We start from the raw sequence: 22,782 nt of genomic DNA on the forward strand, positions 1-22,782 counted from the left end.
ATATTATAATGTAAGAACTTCTTTTCAGATAAGCCTGTTTAAGATTAAAATCATACCAACATCAATATTTATTCTTTTCCTATAATACAATTACATCCTTTGTCATCATTGAGAGGCTAAGTAGGCTTCACCAATGGATAAGTCTTTAATCTATATTCATTTGAATTTCATTATAATTTAATGAAACGTTAACGTAAATCATTAACAAAAGTAAGATTAGAAAGGGGCAGGAAAACTTGATGAAAGAAATGAATACGAGTTTGAGAAGAGATGTAGAAAGGGGAACCAATCTCCTGTAGTCTCTTTGTTGGAATAATGGACTTGTCTAATGTGCTGACGGGAGTTATGGGCAGTGAATAGTCATTTATGGGTTGGATCAAGCAAAAGCTCTATAGTGTTTTTATTGATCCTGGGAAAATTACTTGTTCCACTTTATAACAGAGAAAGCAAACGGGGAAGAATCACACGCTGCACAAATTGCAAAGCTTATATTTTATGGTTAAAGGAGAGGAGTATTGATAAAATAATCGGAGGGGACTCAACAAGTGTGAACACTGGTGTAAATAATTGAGTTTTACGAAAACTTGATATGAAGTTTGGAAGATAAATTGTCTGGTTGATGTGTAGTCTGCATACTAATAATTTCCATTACACCGTATAATTCTTGAGCTTGATGACCCAAATTTCTCAGATAATACATTATTTGGACCAATAGGAAAGCTGCTAGACTCGGATTCAGCCTTGGATATCAACTCAAACTTTCCCCGAATCTCTATTGGCCCACCACTAGTCAAACTTTATGATGAGGTTATTTAATATTTAAGATTAATGCTATGGTTATATGATAGTGTGTGCTATGAGGGAAGGAGTTTTTCCTGGAAGGATGGTTTTCTTCGATATCGGACCTGTTTATCACAGCTGCTGGCTCACTACTGCTAGCATACTTTTAAGACTCATAGTTAAGCTTATAATTCGTATTATATTATCCATCTTGGTTCAATACCAAGGTGAAATAATGGTAGATTGAATTCCCAAGGCACGTCATATTTCAACTTAATAGTCTCAAGTCCCAGAAAAAATAGGTGTGTTAACTCGTGATGCCAACAGTAAAAAGATCTGCTCGGTAACGTCACTGTTAATTACAAACTCTAGTTTGCTTTGATGACTAGAAGGTGATAATCAGACAAACGAACCTTGACTATCAGGGGAGAGAGTGGACCAAACGAAAAACCAGGTAGCCTAACTGTCAACATCAGAAAAATGCCTCCTATAAACAGTGGGGCTTCTAGCATCAATGACCTGATCAACTGGTCGGAAAGAGTGTCAGAGCCATCTCTTAACTACTCCTTACCAACTTCCGAGTTGAAGAACTCTATCCAAACACCAATGAAAGGGTTGAAATGGCCATGTGAGAGGGTTTTTAAAATGGTCACACTAGCTTTTTCCCAGTATTTCTCACAAAAAAAAAAAGAAAAAAAAAAGAGATGGAGTAATTAGGAAACAAGAGGGAAGCAGGAGAGAGATGTCAAAGAATGATTTCGAGCAAAACCTCAATAATCGTCTAAAATTAAATAAATTATAAGAAAGATATACTGAAAGAAAAAGTTATAACTCTTTAATTGATTAAAATGTATTTTAAATATTTTCATCATATGATGAAACAAATTTTTTGTAATTAAATTACTCTGAACTCTGATTTTTATTTTCTCTTATTATATATTTAGAATCAAAATAAACAAGTTAATAAAATATAGCATCAACAGATATGTACATCATAAGGTTAATAAATAAAAGTATATGTTTCTAAGTATTCTCCAAAGAAAACAGTATTGAAATTACTGCTTATTTATGTATTTTAAAGTGCACAAACAACTGGGTTAGAATGATTTAATGAGTAAAATTTCTTCATACTTGAACTCTTCACATCAAGGTCAGTATATATACATTCCTTTAACATGAATATCTATTAATTATATAAAGAAAACCGCCACTGGAAAATATAGAAAAAAACTGCATTTTCTCTCATTTTCAAAGTGAAATTGATGTAGCTTAGGCTCATTCTATCTCTTTGAAAATTAGATTTTTGAAATTCATATGAAAAAAAAAAAAAAAAAAACACTTAAAAAAGACTACCAGTTTTTGATTTTCGAAAAAAAAGGAAAGTAGGACCCAGCTTTGTCCAGTTTTTGTAAAAAAAAAGAAAAGAGAAAAAGTGGTAAATTTTATAGTTACAAAAATATCCTTTTCCTTCTTAATTGATTCCTTCTTTAATGAAACAAAAATAGTTTGACCAATAAAATCAAGTTTTCTCCTTTCCTTCCATTTCTTTTTGCCTGATCATTTCTTGCTATCATCACACAATTCAGTAGATACATATTCATCACTCCATTTAATATTAAGAAATTTTGTGGATAGATATAAATTTAGTGCGAATCTGTTAAAAAAAAGTGGACATGGCTTTCATAAGAAAAAAGTAATCTTATCATAGAATCTGTATCTGATAAGTATGGTGTTCAAAGCAAACGGTCGTTTTCTTTTTATGAAATTACGTTTTGCCAAAGAGAGATATAGAACCCCTTTCATTCAGAGTTATAAACAATCCATTTTGTTATCATTTTTTCCATGACACATTATACTGTAAAGAATATATTATAATCTACTTAATATAAAGTATATCTATTTATTATTGGAAGAGGTCGGATGTTCAATATATATATATAAGCATTATGATTAATTGGATAATCAATACAAATTTGAGATATATATATGCCTACTCCATACATAGCTGGTAATAATATTATGAAGTTAGAAAATGAAAGGAAAGCTAATTATTCTCCCCTTTGTATTACAGCTGCACCACATAAAATTCATTAAGGGGCTTACCAGCTCAGATATTGTGTTATATGAACAGTCGTCCTGCATACATATTACTTATTTTAGAATCATAAACGGATGCAGTTACAATAGATAGTTCCATTCATATAGATAAAATTAAATTGTTAAAAAGTGCTGTTTTTTTCATGTTAGTTTTCTGTGCCTCATAGAAAAGACAAATGAAGGTCTTGAAATTGATAAAAAAAATCATATACTGTCTAGTCACTAGACCATGCGATATTGGTAAAGAATAAATGTTTTATAATAATTTATTTTTTGATATTTAGAAATCTTAAAATTACCTACATAATATGTAACCTTTTGAAAAAGATGAATATATCAAAGATTCCAGCACCCCAAAGAACCCTTGCATTAGTTGTCACTGATTCCCAGTCTTTAATGTGCCCCTAATCATGAGCCCCAAATCAAAGTGGGAAAGATAAATTCTAAGAATAAAAATGAACAAAAAAAGCCAAGAGACAAAAACTAAAGATTCAAGAATCTGCAGGCTCCATTTCACAGATGATGAATTCATCACCAAGTCAGTCGACAAGCAACGTGGCCATGGGTTCCAACTATACCAAGATCTGCTACAAAATTAAGATTCAGCAAACTTGACACTGAGACTGTTCCGGCATTGTGGAAAAATCTCTCGTCGTACCTCTCCTCACCTCCACCACCGCCTAGACCCACCAGAGCATTATCAAACAGCCAACTGCTCCAACTCGACTATATGCGTCAATACGCTATTGGAGTTGAGATATATTCATAGAAGAAGGCTGAAACAGCTCAAGAGCTATATAAGAAGTTATCTCATGAGACACCACCCTCAGGATTGACTATTCTTAAATCGCCAAAATGATCCCTAGTCAAGCTCAAAGTCACGAGGGCAAGGGCCTTGAAATCAATGCCAACCTTAAAATAGAAGATGACCTCACCGTCTAAGTTTTTCAAGACCATTACAGGATTAACAGCTCTACAGTTTTCTACTGTCTAATCACAAAATCACAGGGATGATTAAATATATTAGGGTAGTAATCAACATAGCTACATATATTGGATCAAAGGAGGAATTGAAGAACAAATAGGCGTGTGAAGTCATCATGAACCTCTTGCATAGACTATTAGAATCTTCAGACTTGGAGCCAGCTCAATTATCAAAGTTCTCTTTTATCACAGAGCAGATTACTGCAAAAGCCCTAAGGCTAAGGGTTACTCACCTGGTCTTCTCTCTGTTGGTCTCCTATAGCAAAACGTTAGTACAGTCCTGTATGACCAAACTGCAAGTACGAATGCTCTTACAATTTGTAGTTCAAGCATCTCAGAGCCTATTTCAACAATTAAATATCTCAGAGCAAGGATAAAAGACCTGAATAGCAGATAATGCAATGTTACTCACATGATTATTGATGTTTACTCAGCATAAAGAGTTGAATTTGCGAGAGACGAGGTGGTGGATAATGAAAGGGGTTCGCTCACGACTTTTATAATTTGACAGAAGTAAGCAAGCCCATTTTAATGACGTCACATGTGTGAGAAAAAAGCTGTCCCGACTTGTATTTTTCTTTAAGATTATAAGGAATCTAACTCATAATGTAAGATTTGCTACTTGGAAACTGGGCCTGGTACTATATACAGGGGGAAATACAATTTATTTTCATACTATACCTTTGTAGGTATGAAAAAATAAAAAATAAAAATAGGCGAACATCTATCTACGTTTATGAATATATTACAGTAGACAACTATTACTATTAATTCCCCTGTATTATTAACTTTGAACAACTGTATCTTATCATTTCCTTGCTTAAGTCTTTTTTTTCTTCAGAAAGAGTTGCGAGTCGATTTGCGCCTGGCTCTCATCCTCATTTAGATGGTAATATTAAATAAGTTCAGTCCTCTGAATCTGTTTCTTTTGAGATTAAGAACTGATTCACGAAGATAACAAAGAGCTCACATCGTAATGGATCAGGCTTTTTTCAAGAGAATATCCCTGTATATAGTCCATTCATGAATTACTCCTTAATACGTAATAACGGATGATTACCTTAAATACTTATTTGCATGACAGTACTTTCGAGAAACTTTGGGAGAAGTCACCAAAATTTCTTCGCATGAAAGTCAAAATTATTTTTATAAATGAATAATTACTTTCTAGATCCTAAAGAAAGACAACAAAAGACGAACACGGATTAAGACTTCTCTTTATACCGTTTATAGAAATCTAAATACAATGTTAATAGGAGCTCTCTGATCCTTTGTCTATTGGACGGAAATCTCGAAGGTTTAATATTTGTATCCTTAATTTTAAGGGATTTTTTAGTTAAATACTTTGAATCAATTTTGATTATTATTTTTCTCTTAGGCCTACATAGTATTCAAATAATTTGTGTGTGTGTCTGTGATGTACGTCCTACTTAGAAAAACAATCATAGAAACACTTTTATTTCCAAAGCGGAGACAGATACAGACTTTAGATATAAAATAAAATCTGTTTAGAATTTGAAGTTACGTACGTAAAACTAGGTTTGACTCTGAGCAGTCAAGATTCATGTACTATGTATGATTTTTTGCTAATTTCTTTTTTTTTTCATATAACAAGATCGATTTCCAGTGTCTCAAAGTTTTTTGAAGGTATGGGTTGTGGATTTGAAAATGCACCAAAAAATTAACAATCTGAAAAAAGGAATTATTGTACAAACAGAAGGAAGGGAGAAAGTATATTTAAAATGAATTAAAAGAGGGAATTAGGAAAAGGTTGAACGAGTTAATTTTAGTATGCTTCTTTAATTTCCATTATGGTTGAAGAAGGAACACGGCATGCTTGCAATGGCAATGACAATAAATCAATCACAGGTCAAACATTTAAAAAAGTGCTTGATATTTACCAAAATAAGTGTTTTCACATGATGAATTATATGTTTCATTTTCAAGAGTGTCAAAAGGGGGCTCAGGTTTGATTTTATTTATATCACATGGACGGAAACAACAAAAATTGTTGTATACAAGGAGGTTCTACAATAGAAATTTACCTACTGTATAATTATAGTTTATAGTAAATCGTTTTAGTTCAGAATTTTAACATGAATAAGCCAAATATAATCTTTTTAATTTAAAAAAACCTTAAAATAGCGTCTTCGTACTTGTAGAAACTGAATATTTAATACATATATTATATGATAACCAGATGACCTTTTAAAAAAAATTTTGTATATTGAAATCTATTTCAATTTAATGATTTAGCCTATATTTTTTAAATTAAGTTAGAATTGCTAATTTCAAATTTATTTCATCACTTGTCTAAATATTGTAATATTTCAAATTAATATCAACATTATTTTTGTTTCCAGACTATGCATACAATTTCATAATTAGGGAAGATGAAATGCATCAGAAATGTGATTATCAAGATTCCAACAGTTTTTCAAATATTTGATTAAAAATGGATAAGCCCATATTTGAACCTGAGATGAAGAGTGACAATGAGAATTTAAATGATCACAATCTTGAAAAGATTATGTAAATAGTTTTCCCATGTCGAAAATACAACTTATTTTTGCTCAAAATCCTCATCTAGTAAACTTAAAATCCTTGTTATATTCCTGAAAATCGTTTATATTTTATTCAAATCTTACCCTATACACATACAAATTATGTATTTGAATATATACATTAGAGACCAATGAGAAAAACAAACATTGCTCTTGTTATACGTACACGCCTACACTATTTCATTAAGACGACTACATTTTCATTTTTTATATCATTAATATTTATATGATTTACATAAGAGAGTACTATTTACAGTGCGCCATGTATAAACGTTGGATGCTATATCTAATATCAATGTTTCAATGACAACTAAAGCTTCAAAGCCAAGTAGCGAAACGATCAATATGAATATAGATGAACATAAAACACGTGCTATTGTCTTCAGTATAAATAAATGAATGACTTTACAGGAATTACGGAGAAAATATGAAAAATACTCACCATACTATTTTCTCAGGCTAACGGTGATCGATGCACTACTTCGTTTAAAGCTTTAATCACAGACCAGGTACATATAGAGGTCAAGCTACAGGGAAGCGCTGTTGGTAAATGCGTGACAGTAGCGGCCCCAAACGTTCAGTGTATATCATCAAGACAGATCAATAAATAAATCTTCAAAAAATTAAATATTTAGCATAACATGAAAAATAATATGTATTTTTTTTTCAGCTGCTGATTCCTCAATCCTATTCTGAGTCGAAAAAGTCCTTATAATTATAACTCCACAACAAATCCTTCGTCTTTTATGAGTAAACAAGAGAGATAAGAGAGAAACGGACAAAAAATTGTTTTGACATTGAGAAATTTGTCCAAAGAGTAAACAACGAGGTTGCACTGTCTTGGTGGACTAAAAGTTATATGTTAGAAGGTATGTTATTATAATAAGTTACGAATCGTCGTATGTTAAATAATTTCTTACATTTAAAGTTTGAGACTTCTGAATGACCTTCAATATATAAATAGAGTGAGGCTTCATCAATTTTTTAGTCATTTCTATACATACAACCATGCATAGTTTAAAATCAAATCTTTACATAATGAGGCTTGAATGACTCTGGTATGACCAAAAAATATCCATAATTGATCATGGAAGGATATTATATACTAATAATCGTTATGTATCAAATACAACTATTAATAATAGACTGAAAACAATAGAACAATGCTACACTAATCCTTTAATAATTAATTAATAAGACGAAAATCCATCTTTTATCATAGTAATATTTATTAGACATTCGAATGTTATCAAAGATTTACAAAGCTTGAAATATCCTAGCAGTCAATAAGATTACCACCAAAGTTTCTTGAATTGATATTTTTGTCTCTGAGTATCTTCTTCAGTTGCAGGGACAATATTTCTTCATAAAAAGATATAGGAGACTGTTGTAATAGATTTCAGTGCCTATTGCAGTGCTTAAACAATGCTGTACATTGATAGAAGCAAAGATGATGTTTTCCGAGGTGAGTAGGCAGAGATATGTCAATTTCCCAATTTCATATTTGTCAAGAATAGAGACTTCTTTTGACCTCATAATAATTTTACATTAAAATCAAATAAGCTTTGGACAAAAAGGAAATTGGCGAATATTACAATTTCGTTTTTTTAGGTGCAAAAAAAATGAACTTCCAATGAAATATTGGATTAGAAAAAAGAATAAAGTTTTGAAAATGTTTTCTAGAGATTCCTTTACATATACATTTTACTAAAAAAATTATGTTTAATTGAAATATCTGTCATTTTCTGAATATTTTTTCAATTTTTTTATTTTTATTTTTCATCTTTTCATCAAACGTCAATTTTCAATTTTTTAAAAAACAATGCCACAAAACTATACATTTTGAGCTTAAAATTTTGGACCTAAAATTTTGGATTTTAACTTTAAATTATAGTATTTTCAATTTGCAGAACATTTTATTTGATGATTTTTGCAATATTTGCAAAAAAAGAGCATGTTATCGAGAGTTATTTTTTCGACAACATTATTCCTCATAATTTTATTTTTTTGCAAGTACAAAAAAAAAAAAGAATAACGGTTGAATTGTTTTTCTCTTTACACTTCCAATAATTGCTATTAACAACTTCTCTGGTATAATTAGAAAAAAAAAGTTTTTTGCAAATTTCTATTTGGTAATTTTTTGAATTAAAAAGAGACGGACTTCTCATCTAGACGATTTTTTTTATGCATATATGTTGGTATGTTATTTGAAGTTTAAAACAAAATAATTTTTTATAATAATTATAGTACTATTAAGGTTACAAGAGCCCGGCGTGGCTCGAGCTAAGGAGGGAGAGGAAATCACATTGACAATGATCTAATTAATTAAGAAAAGTAAAACAATTTTCAGAAAATCTTTCCATTTACTAATCATTATAATGTGTATGTTTCGTTGTTGTTGTCGAAAAAGATTCTGATAATTCTAATTATCTTGGTTAAACAAACTTGACAAAAATGCAATAGTTTCATCCTAAAAATGAAAAATCACAGAAATTAACAGGTGTATGAATAATTTTGAGGACAAGCCTATGCTTAATGTATAAGTAGATAAGTTCTATAAACATATAACAAATTTCAATTCATACAGTGAAAATAAAATATGTGTATTGTGAATAATAATTTTAAATAAAACATTTCCTAGGTGAAGTGAACAATACTTCCAGCATTTCAATAAATGAATATAATATCAACAATAAATCAAATTTAGAAATGAATATATCTACTCCTTTTAACTATAACATTATCAAATATTTACCCAACTAATTTATGAAGACATTGTGACACTATTAGTACAAAGTATGTTAATAGTAGGCCTGGTGGGACTGTAGCACTCCCAAGTGAAATAGTTTCTGAAAAAATCTTCATTTTTTAATGAGGAAGCAGGGGATAATTTATTTTAAGTATTTCTTTTATAAAAAAAGTTCATTCGATCAAATTATGTAGTAGTGCAAAAATTAAACAATTTAAAAAAAGTCAAAAAAAACCAAGCCTCCAAAATATATTCCTGCAGACGCCCTTCAGATAATGTTTAAGTGCAATATGTCTATGAAACAATTATATCACCATGACGCATGAGAAAAAAACTTTTTTAAGATACAGGATGGGGATTTTTTGTACCATTTTTAAACATTGATGAATATTTTGATTACCCATTTTTATTCCTCAAACCTCAATATTATTTCATATTTCAGAAGCGGCAATATGCTAAATGAAATGTGCTATGAATCTATTCAGGCCAAACCATGCTACGTGGCTTTGCCAATCCTATCTGCAATGCAGTGTTGCATTCCTACAAAGAAATTGTAATTATTTTACACTGATTATTAGCTGCAGTGGTGAGTAACTCCTAATTATTAGCTTATAATTATAACAATATTTTACTTCAATATCTAAATGTACTGGTATTAAAAACCACTTTTAGTAAACTTTATCATCTCTTATTTCTATAAAATAGTTAATTATCCTTGAAATCTAAGCTTTATTATGCCATTTGAACCAGATAGCACAGTTTAGCGCTTATTTTAATATATTTTGCCAACAAAAATGTACTATCTGATAAATACATATTTTTTATTTTAACAGACATAAATAATTAAGAATTCTTGCACTTTATTGAATTGATTATGCTAATGATGTTGCAAAACTTGAATCGTGTAGCTTCAGTATTTTGTGATAATTTTGTGAACCAAATATTCAAAGTTAGTTCAAACTTTTGCCCTAATAGCATGTTTTCGCGTTGGGTCAACAATATGTTAAATTGTCTTTCATTGTTTGTTTGTTTGCTAAGAAGAGGTGAAAGATTTTTTAATTTTTGTTTGCTATTCTACAGATCTTAAAAAAAGAAGAATATACTATTTGTTGGGGCGTAGCTCCATTTCCCTCAATAGTTGGGCTAAAGTTAAATCAGACCAACACGTGGTGAGTATACATTAAAACTGTAACTTTAGTTTTTCTATTGTATAAAAATTATACACGAGAGAAGAAAAATACAAGTGACAATAATAATTTTTTCTTGGAATGTCGAAAGATAGTCTTTAGTTTTACAGGGTTAAATGACGAATTTTAAAGTAAATTAACCAGTATTGAGAAGGGTTTTAGCTACAGTTTGAATACACATGGTATTTTGTTCCATCTTAAAGTTTTTTGGAAAAAAATTAAATAAATATTGGTTAGTATTTCTTTTTGAAGAATTCTTATCTTGACTTATTTTTAATTTTCACAAAAAATGAGGGTGATGATAAAATATTTTTATCATTTTTTCCTTATGGTTGATCATGATGCTACCTTTATTGTATATCACAACCTTTATTTAAAAAAGAAACAAGAAAAAAATTATTCTTCCCTACTATATAATTAGTATTTGATAATTTTGATATTTTTTGTGTACCTCGGTAACAACTATATTTGAACTTATTATCTTATAAAAACATTAATTTTAATTTTTGGGCATATTAGATACAATATTTTGCAATATTACGTTAAAATCCTTAGACAATGGTGTTTTTGTGCATCTAAATTTATATATAAGAAATGATACTTTTGCAATAATATAATTTCTTTCCTCTTGAGATGAGTCATTGTAAAAGTGTTAAAAAAAAAATTTAAGCTCAAGACTCAATTTAAACCCACACAATAATATTCGCGCTCCTTGGACCGTTTTTGAAAGTAGAAGGGCCAATGACTGTAATTTAAAAAAAAAAAAAATATTCATTGGAACGCAGGTCTTTTTTTGTTAATCGAAATAGGTATATTGAATACTGGACGTCCTAACTGTATGATAATTGAAAAATTCTCAAAAATTGGGTTGGCCATGACTAACCTGTTGAGCATGCCCTGTTATTTAATACATTGGACGCTCTTATTCTGGAAGCACGAAACTTTAGTGCAAAAATAAAAAGGCCTTATTTTTAGGTACTTATATTGATTATTTTTGAGTGTAAAAAGAAAAGTTAGGAAATTAGACACTTATAACATCGTATCTGCCACATTCTTACATCACTATCACAAAAATGTTCAATGTTTTTTTTCGCAATCGATGTTCCAGCTTTTCCTCCCTATTGTTGTGTTCTGAACAGTGATTGGTTGAATTTTGAATCAACAATTATTAAGCTGTGAATGACTTCCAACATTTATCAAATAACTGGAAAAAAGTGTCGAACAATCAACTGATTTGTGGATTTTTCCCCCGTTTCTTTTTGGAGAACAGTACGCGAGTTAGAAGTTGGGGCATGAGAGATTTAAATTTGATCAGAAGGTGTGATATTTTATTATTTAAGAAATACATAAACTTTTTATATAATTCAGAGTTAATATTCCTAAATTTTTATTTATTTATTCGATATTTTAAATATTACTTTAATTAATATGTACAAAATTTTATTCTGAATAACCGATTTCAAATTAAAAACACTATCATACACAAGAAATTAATTCAAACCATTGAAATTATTTTTTTTAATTAGTTTAAGTAAACTTTAGAGCAAATACAATTAAATATTTTTTAGTTAAGAACATAACATCCTACATTATTACAAACATATAATACTGGCATTTAAAAGTTTAATTGAGTTTTTAACTATATAATACACCATAATATTTCATTAATAGGAACATTTTCTACGTAATAACGACACCCTTTTGTACACAAGGCCCATTTTTTCCTTCAAATAATGCAGGCCATAGATAAGTTTTAATCTGATTGGATTCATGGTCAGACGAATGATAACGGACATGACAGTCAAGGTCCATATGTCTTTTTTTCATACTCGATAGCGTAGGATGGCATCTACAAAGACAATCAATAAGTTATTTGTTGGTTTAAGGCTGCTGTTTGTTTAAACAATATCTTACCTGATTGACTAGTCCCCATGCAGTTTTTACACATTCTTTGACGTATTTAATTATGGCACCGCATGATTTCAAACATGGATAGTCATACAGAGTTGCCCATATTTGGTCACAAACCTCCTGAAAATCACACATTAATTAAGTAAATGACTTATTGTTTCATATTTGTTATAAAATTATTCATAACGATTTTATATGGAACATATTAATTTTATATTATCACTCAACCTCTATTATATTTTGAATAAATCAGAAAAGTATGTTATACCTCAACATTCTTGGTCAGATCAAAGTTATCAACCGCTCTTCTTAGATAGAGAGAAAGTGCTTCTTCAATATCTTTTCTAGCCAAGTCCATCATTTCAAGATCATCGTCCTTTTTGCCGATACTCAAGCATGTAGGAGGAAGTTGGAGAATTCGTCTTAGTGAATCTCTTTTGCTTTGAACTGCCGTTGTTATGGAACGGAAGGAAAGCTAATAAAAGGTAAATTTAAAAATGTTAACACCTTATTTTTCTATTTTAATTTTAATGTTGTAAATGGTAAGCATTTTTGGTATGCAAAAAACCCCAAAATTTAAATTTGTTAATTTGAAGGATGTTTGAGAGCTTAGCTGTCATAACGTTTGATTAAATCAGCTCTGAGAAGATGCACATAAATATCAGTTTCACTCCGTATGAAGCAAATTCATAGGCAAGTTCTCGATTCTCAATTATTTTCTGAGTCCAAGTAGAACTTACTCTTATAACTCCCTAACTAATCATCAGTGTTATTTTTCGTCATTTATTAACACACACACTTGTGATTACATTTAATTATACTTAGATTTTGTCTCCTCACGAATGAAATAATAATGAAAAAAACTTTAGAAAAAAAGAAGAAATACCGGTTAGGTTACCAACAACAGCAGCAAAACTCAGGCACTAAAAAATACATAGGATTTTGAACCATAAAAATGGATTAACCTACCACGACGACAGAAAACAATAATTTGTTCTTTAATTCATCGGAATTTACAAGCTGAGGCAACCGATCCAGTTCATCCAGGGTTTCCAATCGCAGTGTAGAGTACAAATCCCCGTATTTGCGAACAAGTTCCGTCCTTGCTTTCCGTTTATCTGTCTCAAAATTTCCTCTCTCTGAAAAGTTATTGCTAGTGGCATTCTTAGTAATGACCTTTTCATAGGTGAGACTCTTTTCTCGTTCATCTCTCAAAGTTTCTTTAAGACGTTTTTCATTATCTTGTAATTCAAACATTTGATTTTGTGCAAAGGAAATTTCTGACTTTAACTTGGATATTTGGGATTTGAGTGAGGTAATTTCTGCATCTTTGCGTATAGCACTTATGTCGTGCTCCACCACTCCATGATACAAGTGATCCCCATGTAGATTTTTCATACTCGTTGTTGATGGAAGAACTGAGGATAACATAAATAATGAGAATGCATAAAAATTGCTCAAATATATTATATATGTGGTGGGCTAACACTAAAACAATCTTGAACATAAAAATGTAAATCAATTATTTTTTTTACAACATGTACATGTGGTCCCCGCTTATCCCAGTTTTTAGCAAAAAGAAAAATCCGTGGCATATGAAATCCGCGTTGTACGTGTCCTTTTTTTAGTACGTAAAACCGTAAAATTCGAGAGATTATTTTTCAAAGTTCACTTATTACTCTTCATTTGATTTATAAGACTTAATTCTACCCAAATAGGATCTTTAAAAAAATATCAATGCTTCTACTGTAACAATAATTTTTCCAAAAAAAAGTACACTGCATCGCGTCCCAAAAATTAATTAAAATAATTGGTTCATAGAAAAAGTCGAAAATTCGTTGAAGAATACTTATAAATGTAAAAAAAAAAACAAAAAACATTCTAGAGTGTTTTTGTATTGAACGGTCAATCTATAGATGTATATATACTTAAAAAATATTACCTGGTTTCCCGCGAGGTTTCAAATGCCTTGATGCCCTCTGAGTTGAGCGATTTGAGGATATTGTAGTCTTAAGTGTATCACTTGAGCAGATTGAAGGAGAGCATATGGTGGACTCATCCCCAGCGATGGACAAATCCTCAGGTATTCCCTCCTCCTCGTTACCTCCATCTGAGGATCCAGAACTTATCCCAGAAGAGGAATGAATTACAAGATGTCGATTTGTCGATCCTTCCTCCTCCTCTTCTTCTTCTTCCTCTTCATACTCGTCTTCTTTATCAAGCACCTTTTTATTTATACGAGGAATAATTTTGGACAGCGTAGATAGTGGGTGTTTAACACTCCCTATACTGGAACTTCGAATACTCAAGTTATCCTGACAGATACTTGATGCAATTATGGAGGACCGGAAGTTGTGTTTGCTTCCTAGTCGAACTGAAAATATAGATATTTAGAGATTCTGTCATCAGCATTACTTGAGACTATACAACTCAAGACATATGTAGATTCTATGTAAATATATATTGATATGTTGTAATGAAGTGTAAAAGAACAAACAAAAAATTTCATAGTCACGAATGCTAGATCATTGTAATAATTATGTAAGAAAATATGAATGTAGTCTCTACGTACTGATTACAGAGCCCTTTGACACCATTACTCCTTTGAATATCTTTAGATAATATGTTACTTATAAAACAAAACTTTATATCTAAAGAGAGTCATGTACCTATTTTCTATATTAATGTATGTACTTAAGAAATTGTACTTACGGAACAATTAACAAATAATATCATGTACTAAGTAAATTTAGAGTATAAATATTTGTGTACCTTTGAAAAAGCCTCTTCTACATAAATATCATGTATCAAAATATATTTTTTTGAAAATACATGAGAACTCAATTAAACCCTTGGCCTCTTTCTTCATTTTTTTAAACATCTTAATACAACAAGGAAAAATATATATTTATTAAAGAAATGGTGAAAAGTAAAACATAATTAACGATATATACCCTTGGATGTATATTTTTGTGTACTTATATATAATTCCAAGTATGAATAATTATTGATGTGATTTATACGAATATATTTGAACATGTATCATGTCTTTACCTTCACTGAATCACGCAAAATATCCTCTTAGAAGGGGCGGGAAAAGGCCCAAAAAAGGTTGGTATTTAGACAATTCTTCCCAACTAAGGAATAATTATATAATAATTGTTGGGAATTTATTACAACTTATTCTAATTTAACTTTCAGAAGACTAATTATAAGAAACTGAGCAAAAAAATCCACAGGTAATAACATAAAACACAACTTATTTTTGTGTTAGTAAGATAAAGCCCTGATACAAAACAAATATGTCAAAATGTAACATGGACTTTTATTTTTAGACTAATTAGGAAATAAATCTATCTACAACTTAGTACTTTTAACTTATGAAATTGTCTTGATTAATTATTTAAAAGTAGAAGATAGGTTAAATTTGTTAGAAAATATATTAACTACGAAACTGTGTAATTGTAAATAGACGTAAAAAATAGTTAATTAAACTTAGGCACTACGGTAGATAAATGACTTATATAAGGATGGGATTTGTGGAGAGTGCAAGGAAAAGTCTGAAGCGAGAATTATAGCATTATTCCATTACTACTATTTACAGCAAATTCTTTTTACGGAAAGTATCAACAGGAACAAATGATAACTACTCGTAACCTCATGATTTGGAAGAGGGTTAACATTCAAAATTATATATCTTTGTATATATATAATTAATGAATATATAATAACCTAATTGTGTTTATTTTCGTCACTAGAATGTGATTTGTCATTTTATACATAATAAGGAAAACTATAATGATTTTTTTAGTTTTCAAGATATACATATAATCTTCTTTAAAGATTTAACAAGAAGGCAAGGCATATTTAGGGTTGTTGAGATGTTACATATAAGAAGGTTTTTCTCCCAAACTTGCGGACTCATTGTCATTATATTATATTCATATGATGCTACTCGGCAAATGTAAGAGCAAAAACAAAAACCATTAATGATTCATCTTTACAGGTGGCACCGATTATTATATTAAAAAATAATGGGTCTTAGGTCGAAGTAAAAAACAAAAATCACAATTCCCTATGTACTCAAGGTTATCCTAGTTATTTTTTAATACCAATTAAACCATTTAATAAATTGATATTAAGACAAGTTTTAATGAGAGCAAGATAAAGATTTATTGTACAGACCTTTTTTTCCCCTTACAATTTGATTAAAAGTAAAAATTATTTTACTTGTTTAGAAAATAAAATATGTGGCCATTTTTAAATGGCTTATTTTTGAAAAAGTCAATTAATCAATTTTAATAAATTGTGACCATATTTCATTAAATAAGATTTATGTAGGATTTTTTTTTAAAGAGGCCAATCCTTATAGAAATTTCTTTTCACTATATAGACCTCAATCAATATGTATATATACATCACGGGGCCTGAAGCAAGTGCTCCCTATGCATCCCTAAAACAGACCCTTATTGATATCAATATTGCATGAAACCATTCAAAAAGTAATCTGTTAGTTTGTATTTTGCAAAATTCGAATGATCCACTTTATAAAAGGTTAATTATTTGGTCATTCTGAATTAATTTGATAGTAAATCTACTATGCGAATGATAACTATATTATATACAAATATCATTCGGAAAGTAAAATTTAGTATATTTATATGTACATTTTGTATAGGTATACATAGATACGAATTAAATAATTTTTCGTTCATTATAAAGGAATAACTTGAGGTTTTTTGGTTGATCATTATAATCAAATCATTTATTACTGAATGAGAAAACACAAATGAAATTTTGATCATTTTTTAATCCCAATAGCTGAAATAGGGGTTTCTACGACTGAAAATAATTGGAAAGATTTTTTCATCAACACGCTTCAGAAAGTCCCTTGATACAGACAAAATATAATTTTAATATGTCATCTAATTTGACACTTATTCTTTAGCCCAGTATGATTTTATTTAAAAAAAAGGTAACAAATGTCTCTTTTATTAAAAATATGAAGATAATTACAAAAGGACGTATTTTACCTAATTTAAAAAATTGCATAACATTCTGTCGAAAATTGATTTTTTTATATATCAGTAGTTCGTGGATATCTTGATAACTTCTATAATAAAAAACAACAATTTTTTTTTGAGAAGTATAGCTTTAAATCGTAGGTAGGCAATATCCTGACAAAGTTGAGATAATTTATCATAACCTCATACTAAAATCTATAAAATTACACTGTCAAGATTTGAAAAGACTTAGAGTGTAACTAAAAATAATTTTGTAACCCACATGCGCACTGTTATACTATTTCAAAAATAGTGATAACTCGATTGTACATCCAGTGGTTCAAAAATCAGAATTTTAGAAATTGATGATGGGAGTATTGAGAAATTTGTAATAGTATAAAAGACTATTTTATCTTGAATTTCAGGACGATTTCGGAGGTTCCCAAATACAGTAGAAACTTTATTTATACATATTTTGTGGATCAAAAATTTGAAACCAGGATAGAGGGGTTCAAGTTTAATAATCATAGACAAAATTTATTGGTCCACACAAATCAAATTTTGTATTTTCTGTTAATTATAGGGTTATTTTAATCTTTAAGGATCCATATCGAAACAATAATATTTCCCGTGTTTCTAACATATTAATTAATTATTTATCATCTTCAATACCTAATAAATAGTAAATCTACCAAAACACAAGTGTTGGAATCTTGTCTTTACGATAAAGTGAATTTCATCATCTTAAATTAAATCAATTATATGAAGAAAAAATATTCGATTGGGATAACAATACACAACTTTTCTACATACGCTGTTTTTAAAGTTGATTTTTTTTTGATCAAACTCCTTCAAAACGATCCACCCTAAAAGACATATTACATATGTATGTATATAAAAGGTTATGATGAACAAGATAACATGTAGTTTTCGTTTATGGAATAATTATTCAGTCATTTCCGTATCAAGTGTCTGAAACACCCAAGACGAAGGGTAGATTTCATTAGCATTTGTATGGTTTAACAAGGTTGTATCAAAGTACGGCTATACATATGTAATCTGTTTTAATTTGATGATGTAGGAAGATATATTCCATAGAGAGATTATAATATTTAATTATTATTCTCTTTTGACGCTATTTTAATTAGAATAAGAATTACTTACTGGATCTTGATAAGAAGTTATATCTTGCTTCTTTCGAAATAAAAGGGGAATTTCCTGATGTCATGACGCAGGACTCGGAGTCTGAGTGGTAACCCCCGGATATGTCACTTAAATTCTCTTCTACTTCATCCTCAATTCTTTCAGTTGCTGAAACTTCCTTCATTAAGTCCAAGACCTATTTAATAAAAGAAATATGATATAACATGAATTCTGAAGTACAATTCTTTTTAATTTATAAAAACGTCCCTTTTGAGAAATGCCGATATTTTTTATAGTTAAATAATATTTCTAATATGTTCTATCTCCATGGCAACAAACTTATTTGCATTAGATATGCTCATTCCTAATTAGGTACACTTGTTATTTAATTGAAAGTCCAATTTTATATAAATTTATTTAGTAAGTATATTAATATCTAACATATATATTCTTACAAATATTAATAGCTAGATAAGGCTTTATGCTAAAATTTCAATTGTAATCCCTAACTCTTGATATACATGGAACGTCAAACTGATTGATTATATCAATTATTTGAAAAACTTTTTATCTAAGCTAATTTAATATAATTTATTTATATACAATAATTGTGGAATACTTCTGGTTGTGAGTGCTTTAGAAACAAATTGTGGGTTTTTAGTTTAAATAAAGGCTTGTTGGATACAATTATGTTGTGAACGGAGATGTTATTCTGCTTTTAATTACTTGAAACATTGATAAAAATTTCTTTCGAATGGTTCTAAATACATATAAAGAATCAAACGGTAAGTTTTTTTTAGTGTGCTAGCATTTTGGATCACAGATATTATAATAATCATAAACAGAGTTTGCAAGAGGGGAGGGAAGGAACGGGAGTCTTGAGACTCCCCTGATTCTCAAGACTAAATGTGTAAACATAAATTTATATATGAGGAAACCGATAAATTTTCAAATAGAACCAGATTTTACTCTAATTTGATTTGTGGTATTATAGTTAGTATGAAGAAATGAAAATATTGAAATGAAATGAAATATTTGATCCATGACTCAATCCAACTTTGAGCTTTGAGGACTGAAAGATGTAATAATTTGCTTTTTGATGAATTTTTGTGATATATCTTAATCCAAAGCAATAATAGGAAAGTATAATAGTCAATAATAATTAAATAAAAAACTTAGTTCATATATATATTTTAATTTGAAAAAAGCTAATTATGACCTTAAATACTTGAAAGTTTGTGCTCTATAACTTTTAAACAGGTAAAAATATTAAACTTTAGGAGTATTTGTATGATGTTATAAAAATTGAACTTAATTTATGTACTTAAAAATGGAAATAAGATTTAATCGACATACCCTTTTATAGTAAATGAACAATAAATGAAGTTATGATTTTTAAATCAAGTAAATACTCCTAATTATATTACTGAAGAACTCATCACTTAAAACAAATGTAAGCATTTGATCTTTAGAAGGTTGAAATTTAAAAAAAAACGTAACCACCAATCTCAAAATATTAAAAGTCATAGAAATTTTTTTATTGTATAAATATATATTGACTATTTTTATTTAAAAAAAATATACATATAAGAAAACTTCAAAGGTGATGTAAAACCTCTAATCATTGATCAGTATGGCTTACACGTTATATTTTTTCGTTTTTTACAAAATTTAAATTTTTATACACCAATGTCACACCAACATGTCGAGAAAAAAAAATACATACAAGAACCACTTTAGAGTCTAATTGATAAATGTGAAAACCTATCTCAACAATGTACTTCATTACTTATAATTTTGAGACGGAACCACTTTTCTTATTCTTTATTGTACAAAAATTACTTAAGGAATTCCATATTTGTATGTACGTACAAATATACCTAATTAAATGTTCTTGAGTTATAATAATTTCCTTACATATATATTTGATGGCACAATCCTTACAAAGAGTGATGGATGATTCAGTGTATTTTTAAGGCAAGCTTCTCTTCCTGTAATCACATCATTTATTTAATAATACGCATTTGTAGAAAATAAGGCCACTAATAAAAAATTTCTATAGGGTTGAGGTCCGAAGACTTGCTTGGCCACTCCATGACCTTAATGTGTTTCTTCTTTGAGCAATTTCTTTGCTACGGTGGCCGTATGTTTTGGGGCTAAAGACCTATGAAACTGACTATTTTCAGTGCTCTTCCCTGAAAGGAAGGAAGAGATTGTTGCCCAAAATTCCTTGGTTCATGGGGGCCATGAACCTCATCTTTAATGTGGGGAAGTCGTTCTTTCCCTTTAGTAAATAAATACCCCCATACTTGGTGGTGTGGATGGTGTTCTTGGGGATATACTCAGAATGTTTCTACATCAAAAACATATTTATTTGTTCATACAACGTCTCTCACTGATAAAACAAACCTACGATTAAGTTATAGACCATTTTTTTCTTTGTCAGTGGGTAAACTTACAAAATCAGCGAGTCATTAAATATTTATTTTCTTTAGTAAACCTACATTTGTATGTAAAGATAAAATGGTTTCTTTTGTGCTAGCATTTCATGAAGAGGGCTGAAGTTATGCTCATTTGGTATAAAAAGGTTATACATAGAAAAGTAATTTACTACAATATTTCAGAATGAAGACGTCGTTATAACGCAACTTTTTGAACCACCCAAGCGCAATACTTTCCAAAAAGCGTATGTAATATACACTCACATCTTTACAACTCTTCATAGTATGATCCGATGTGAGCAATAATAAACTAGATATACTTAGTTAATAAAAAGGGGCGGGAAATATGAAATTACTGTTTCCCTATCCTAATATTACCCTTGGATTTCTCTCAACAGTAGTACGTTATATTCAAATTGTTCTAAAAAGCTCTTTTAAGTTATTTTTAATGACAGTTTATTATAAGGTGTATGTATACGAAAGTATGCTTAAAACATGTGGAATAAATAATCTAACATATAAAATATTATCCTTTGTATATTATGTAGAATAAATTACTACGTACAGTGTTAGTCGGATGGATTTTAACAGAATATAATAAAAGAATGTATATATGCATAAGTATAAATCATTTTTATGGAAATGAGTATATTTTGTCTCTGAAATTTTATCTCTGAAATTGCAATTGTAAGTATCAATATATTATGATGATTAATAATAAATAAATTGAGGTTGTGAAATAACTATATATGATATACGAATTGACAATGCTATATGAATATATCATCAATATTTTTTTCAAACGAACTGATATGAATTATTTAAATGTCAAAAACTGCAAAATGTATAGAGTATATTTCAATACAAATTCAACTGCATTGATTTTGGAATAGTGTTCAAATGACGAACACTATAACTACTGCCTCAGAGACATAGTGATTAATTTTCAATTGTCGTATTTATTGGCCTATTAATTAGGAGTCGTTCAAAGTCCATCTAACCAGCCCCCTTAATAAAACTATGATTAATGCATTTACTTAGAGTTGGTTAAAATATGACCTGTTGGAATGCTTAAAAATAAATCAAATGACGTTCAGTTAGATCAGCTGCAATCAAGTTTGACGAGGAATGGGTATGTTTGTGAGGAAAAGGAAATTAAATAAGGATATACATAGGAGTGTGGATCCTCAATTCTACTCGGTGTGCAACAAGGTCTTTCATTTTTAACTCCAAAACAAATCTTCAAAATTACTCTCCGTCATTCATGAGCCCACGTACTATTGGTAGCTTTCTGTTTATATGTTTTCTCTGTTTATGCGTATACATTTTTTTATTTAGCACACCCTCAGAAATCCCATTTGAAGTGCTTTTATGCTCTATTTAGTAAGTTATATTTTAATTTTATATTTCTAATTCTTTACGTTATTTTAACTTATTTAGCTTTTTTAACATTAAAATTGTCGTTCAAGTTATCGTTAACCCAAATGTATAATGGTGATGTATCAAGGGATTTTTGATAATTTTGACAGGGTATTTTTGTATAAATGCCAAATTTGATATATCACTTTTTTTAGGTCTGATAAAAAAACTTATTTCATAAATCTCCTAACTAAAATTTTAGGACTGAATTAGATTTTGGAAAAATAACCTTTTTTTAAAGGGCATATAGACAAAATATAATTTTTGAAACTTTGATATTTTAAACTTTTAAGAGATGACTAATTTTTTCCGCGATAGGTACACAAATTCTGCAAAAGTGGAGGGGGACAATGGCATCTTGGCCCCTATGGTTAATTTCAAATACAATATAATATAAGAAAATATTATATTTAACAAATAGAAGCTTATATGAATAGTCGAAAATAACAATTTCTTTAACTTAGTTTTAAAGAAAAGGATAGTCTATGTTCTTTTCAGAATTAA

General features: G+C 29.4%; 1 protein-coding gene across 1 annotated transcript in view; it reads right to left on the reverse strand.

The window, feature by feature from the left end:
- Window positions 1–11,713: 11,713 nt before the first annotated feature.
- Window positions 11,714–22,782, reverse strand: part of LOC121119962 (uncharacterized) — a 79,639-nt gene continuing 68,570 nt past the window's right edge. Inside the window, 7 exon segments of the mRNA XM_040714816.2 lie at window positions 11,714–12,164; window positions 12,166–12,210; window positions 12,276–12,392; window positions 12,541–12,747; window positions 13,242–13,690; window positions 14,215–14,646; window positions 18,440–18,614. Coding sequence (XP_040570750.1) covers window positions 12,042–12,164; window positions 12,166–12,210; window positions 12,276–12,392; window positions 12,541–12,747; window positions 13,242–13,690; window positions 14,215–14,646; window positions 18,440–18,614 — 1,548 coding nt within the window. The 3' untranslated portion in view covers window positions 11,714–12,041.

This window comes from Lepeophtheirus salmonis, chromosome 6 (genome assembly GCF_016086655.4).
Source record: "Lepeophtheirus salmonis chromosome 6, UVic_Lsal_1.4, whole genome shotgun sequence".
Classification (NCBI taxonomy): Eukaryota; Metazoa; Arthropoda; class Copepoda; order Siphonostomatoida; family Caligidae; genus Lepeophtheirus; species Lepeophtheirus salmonis.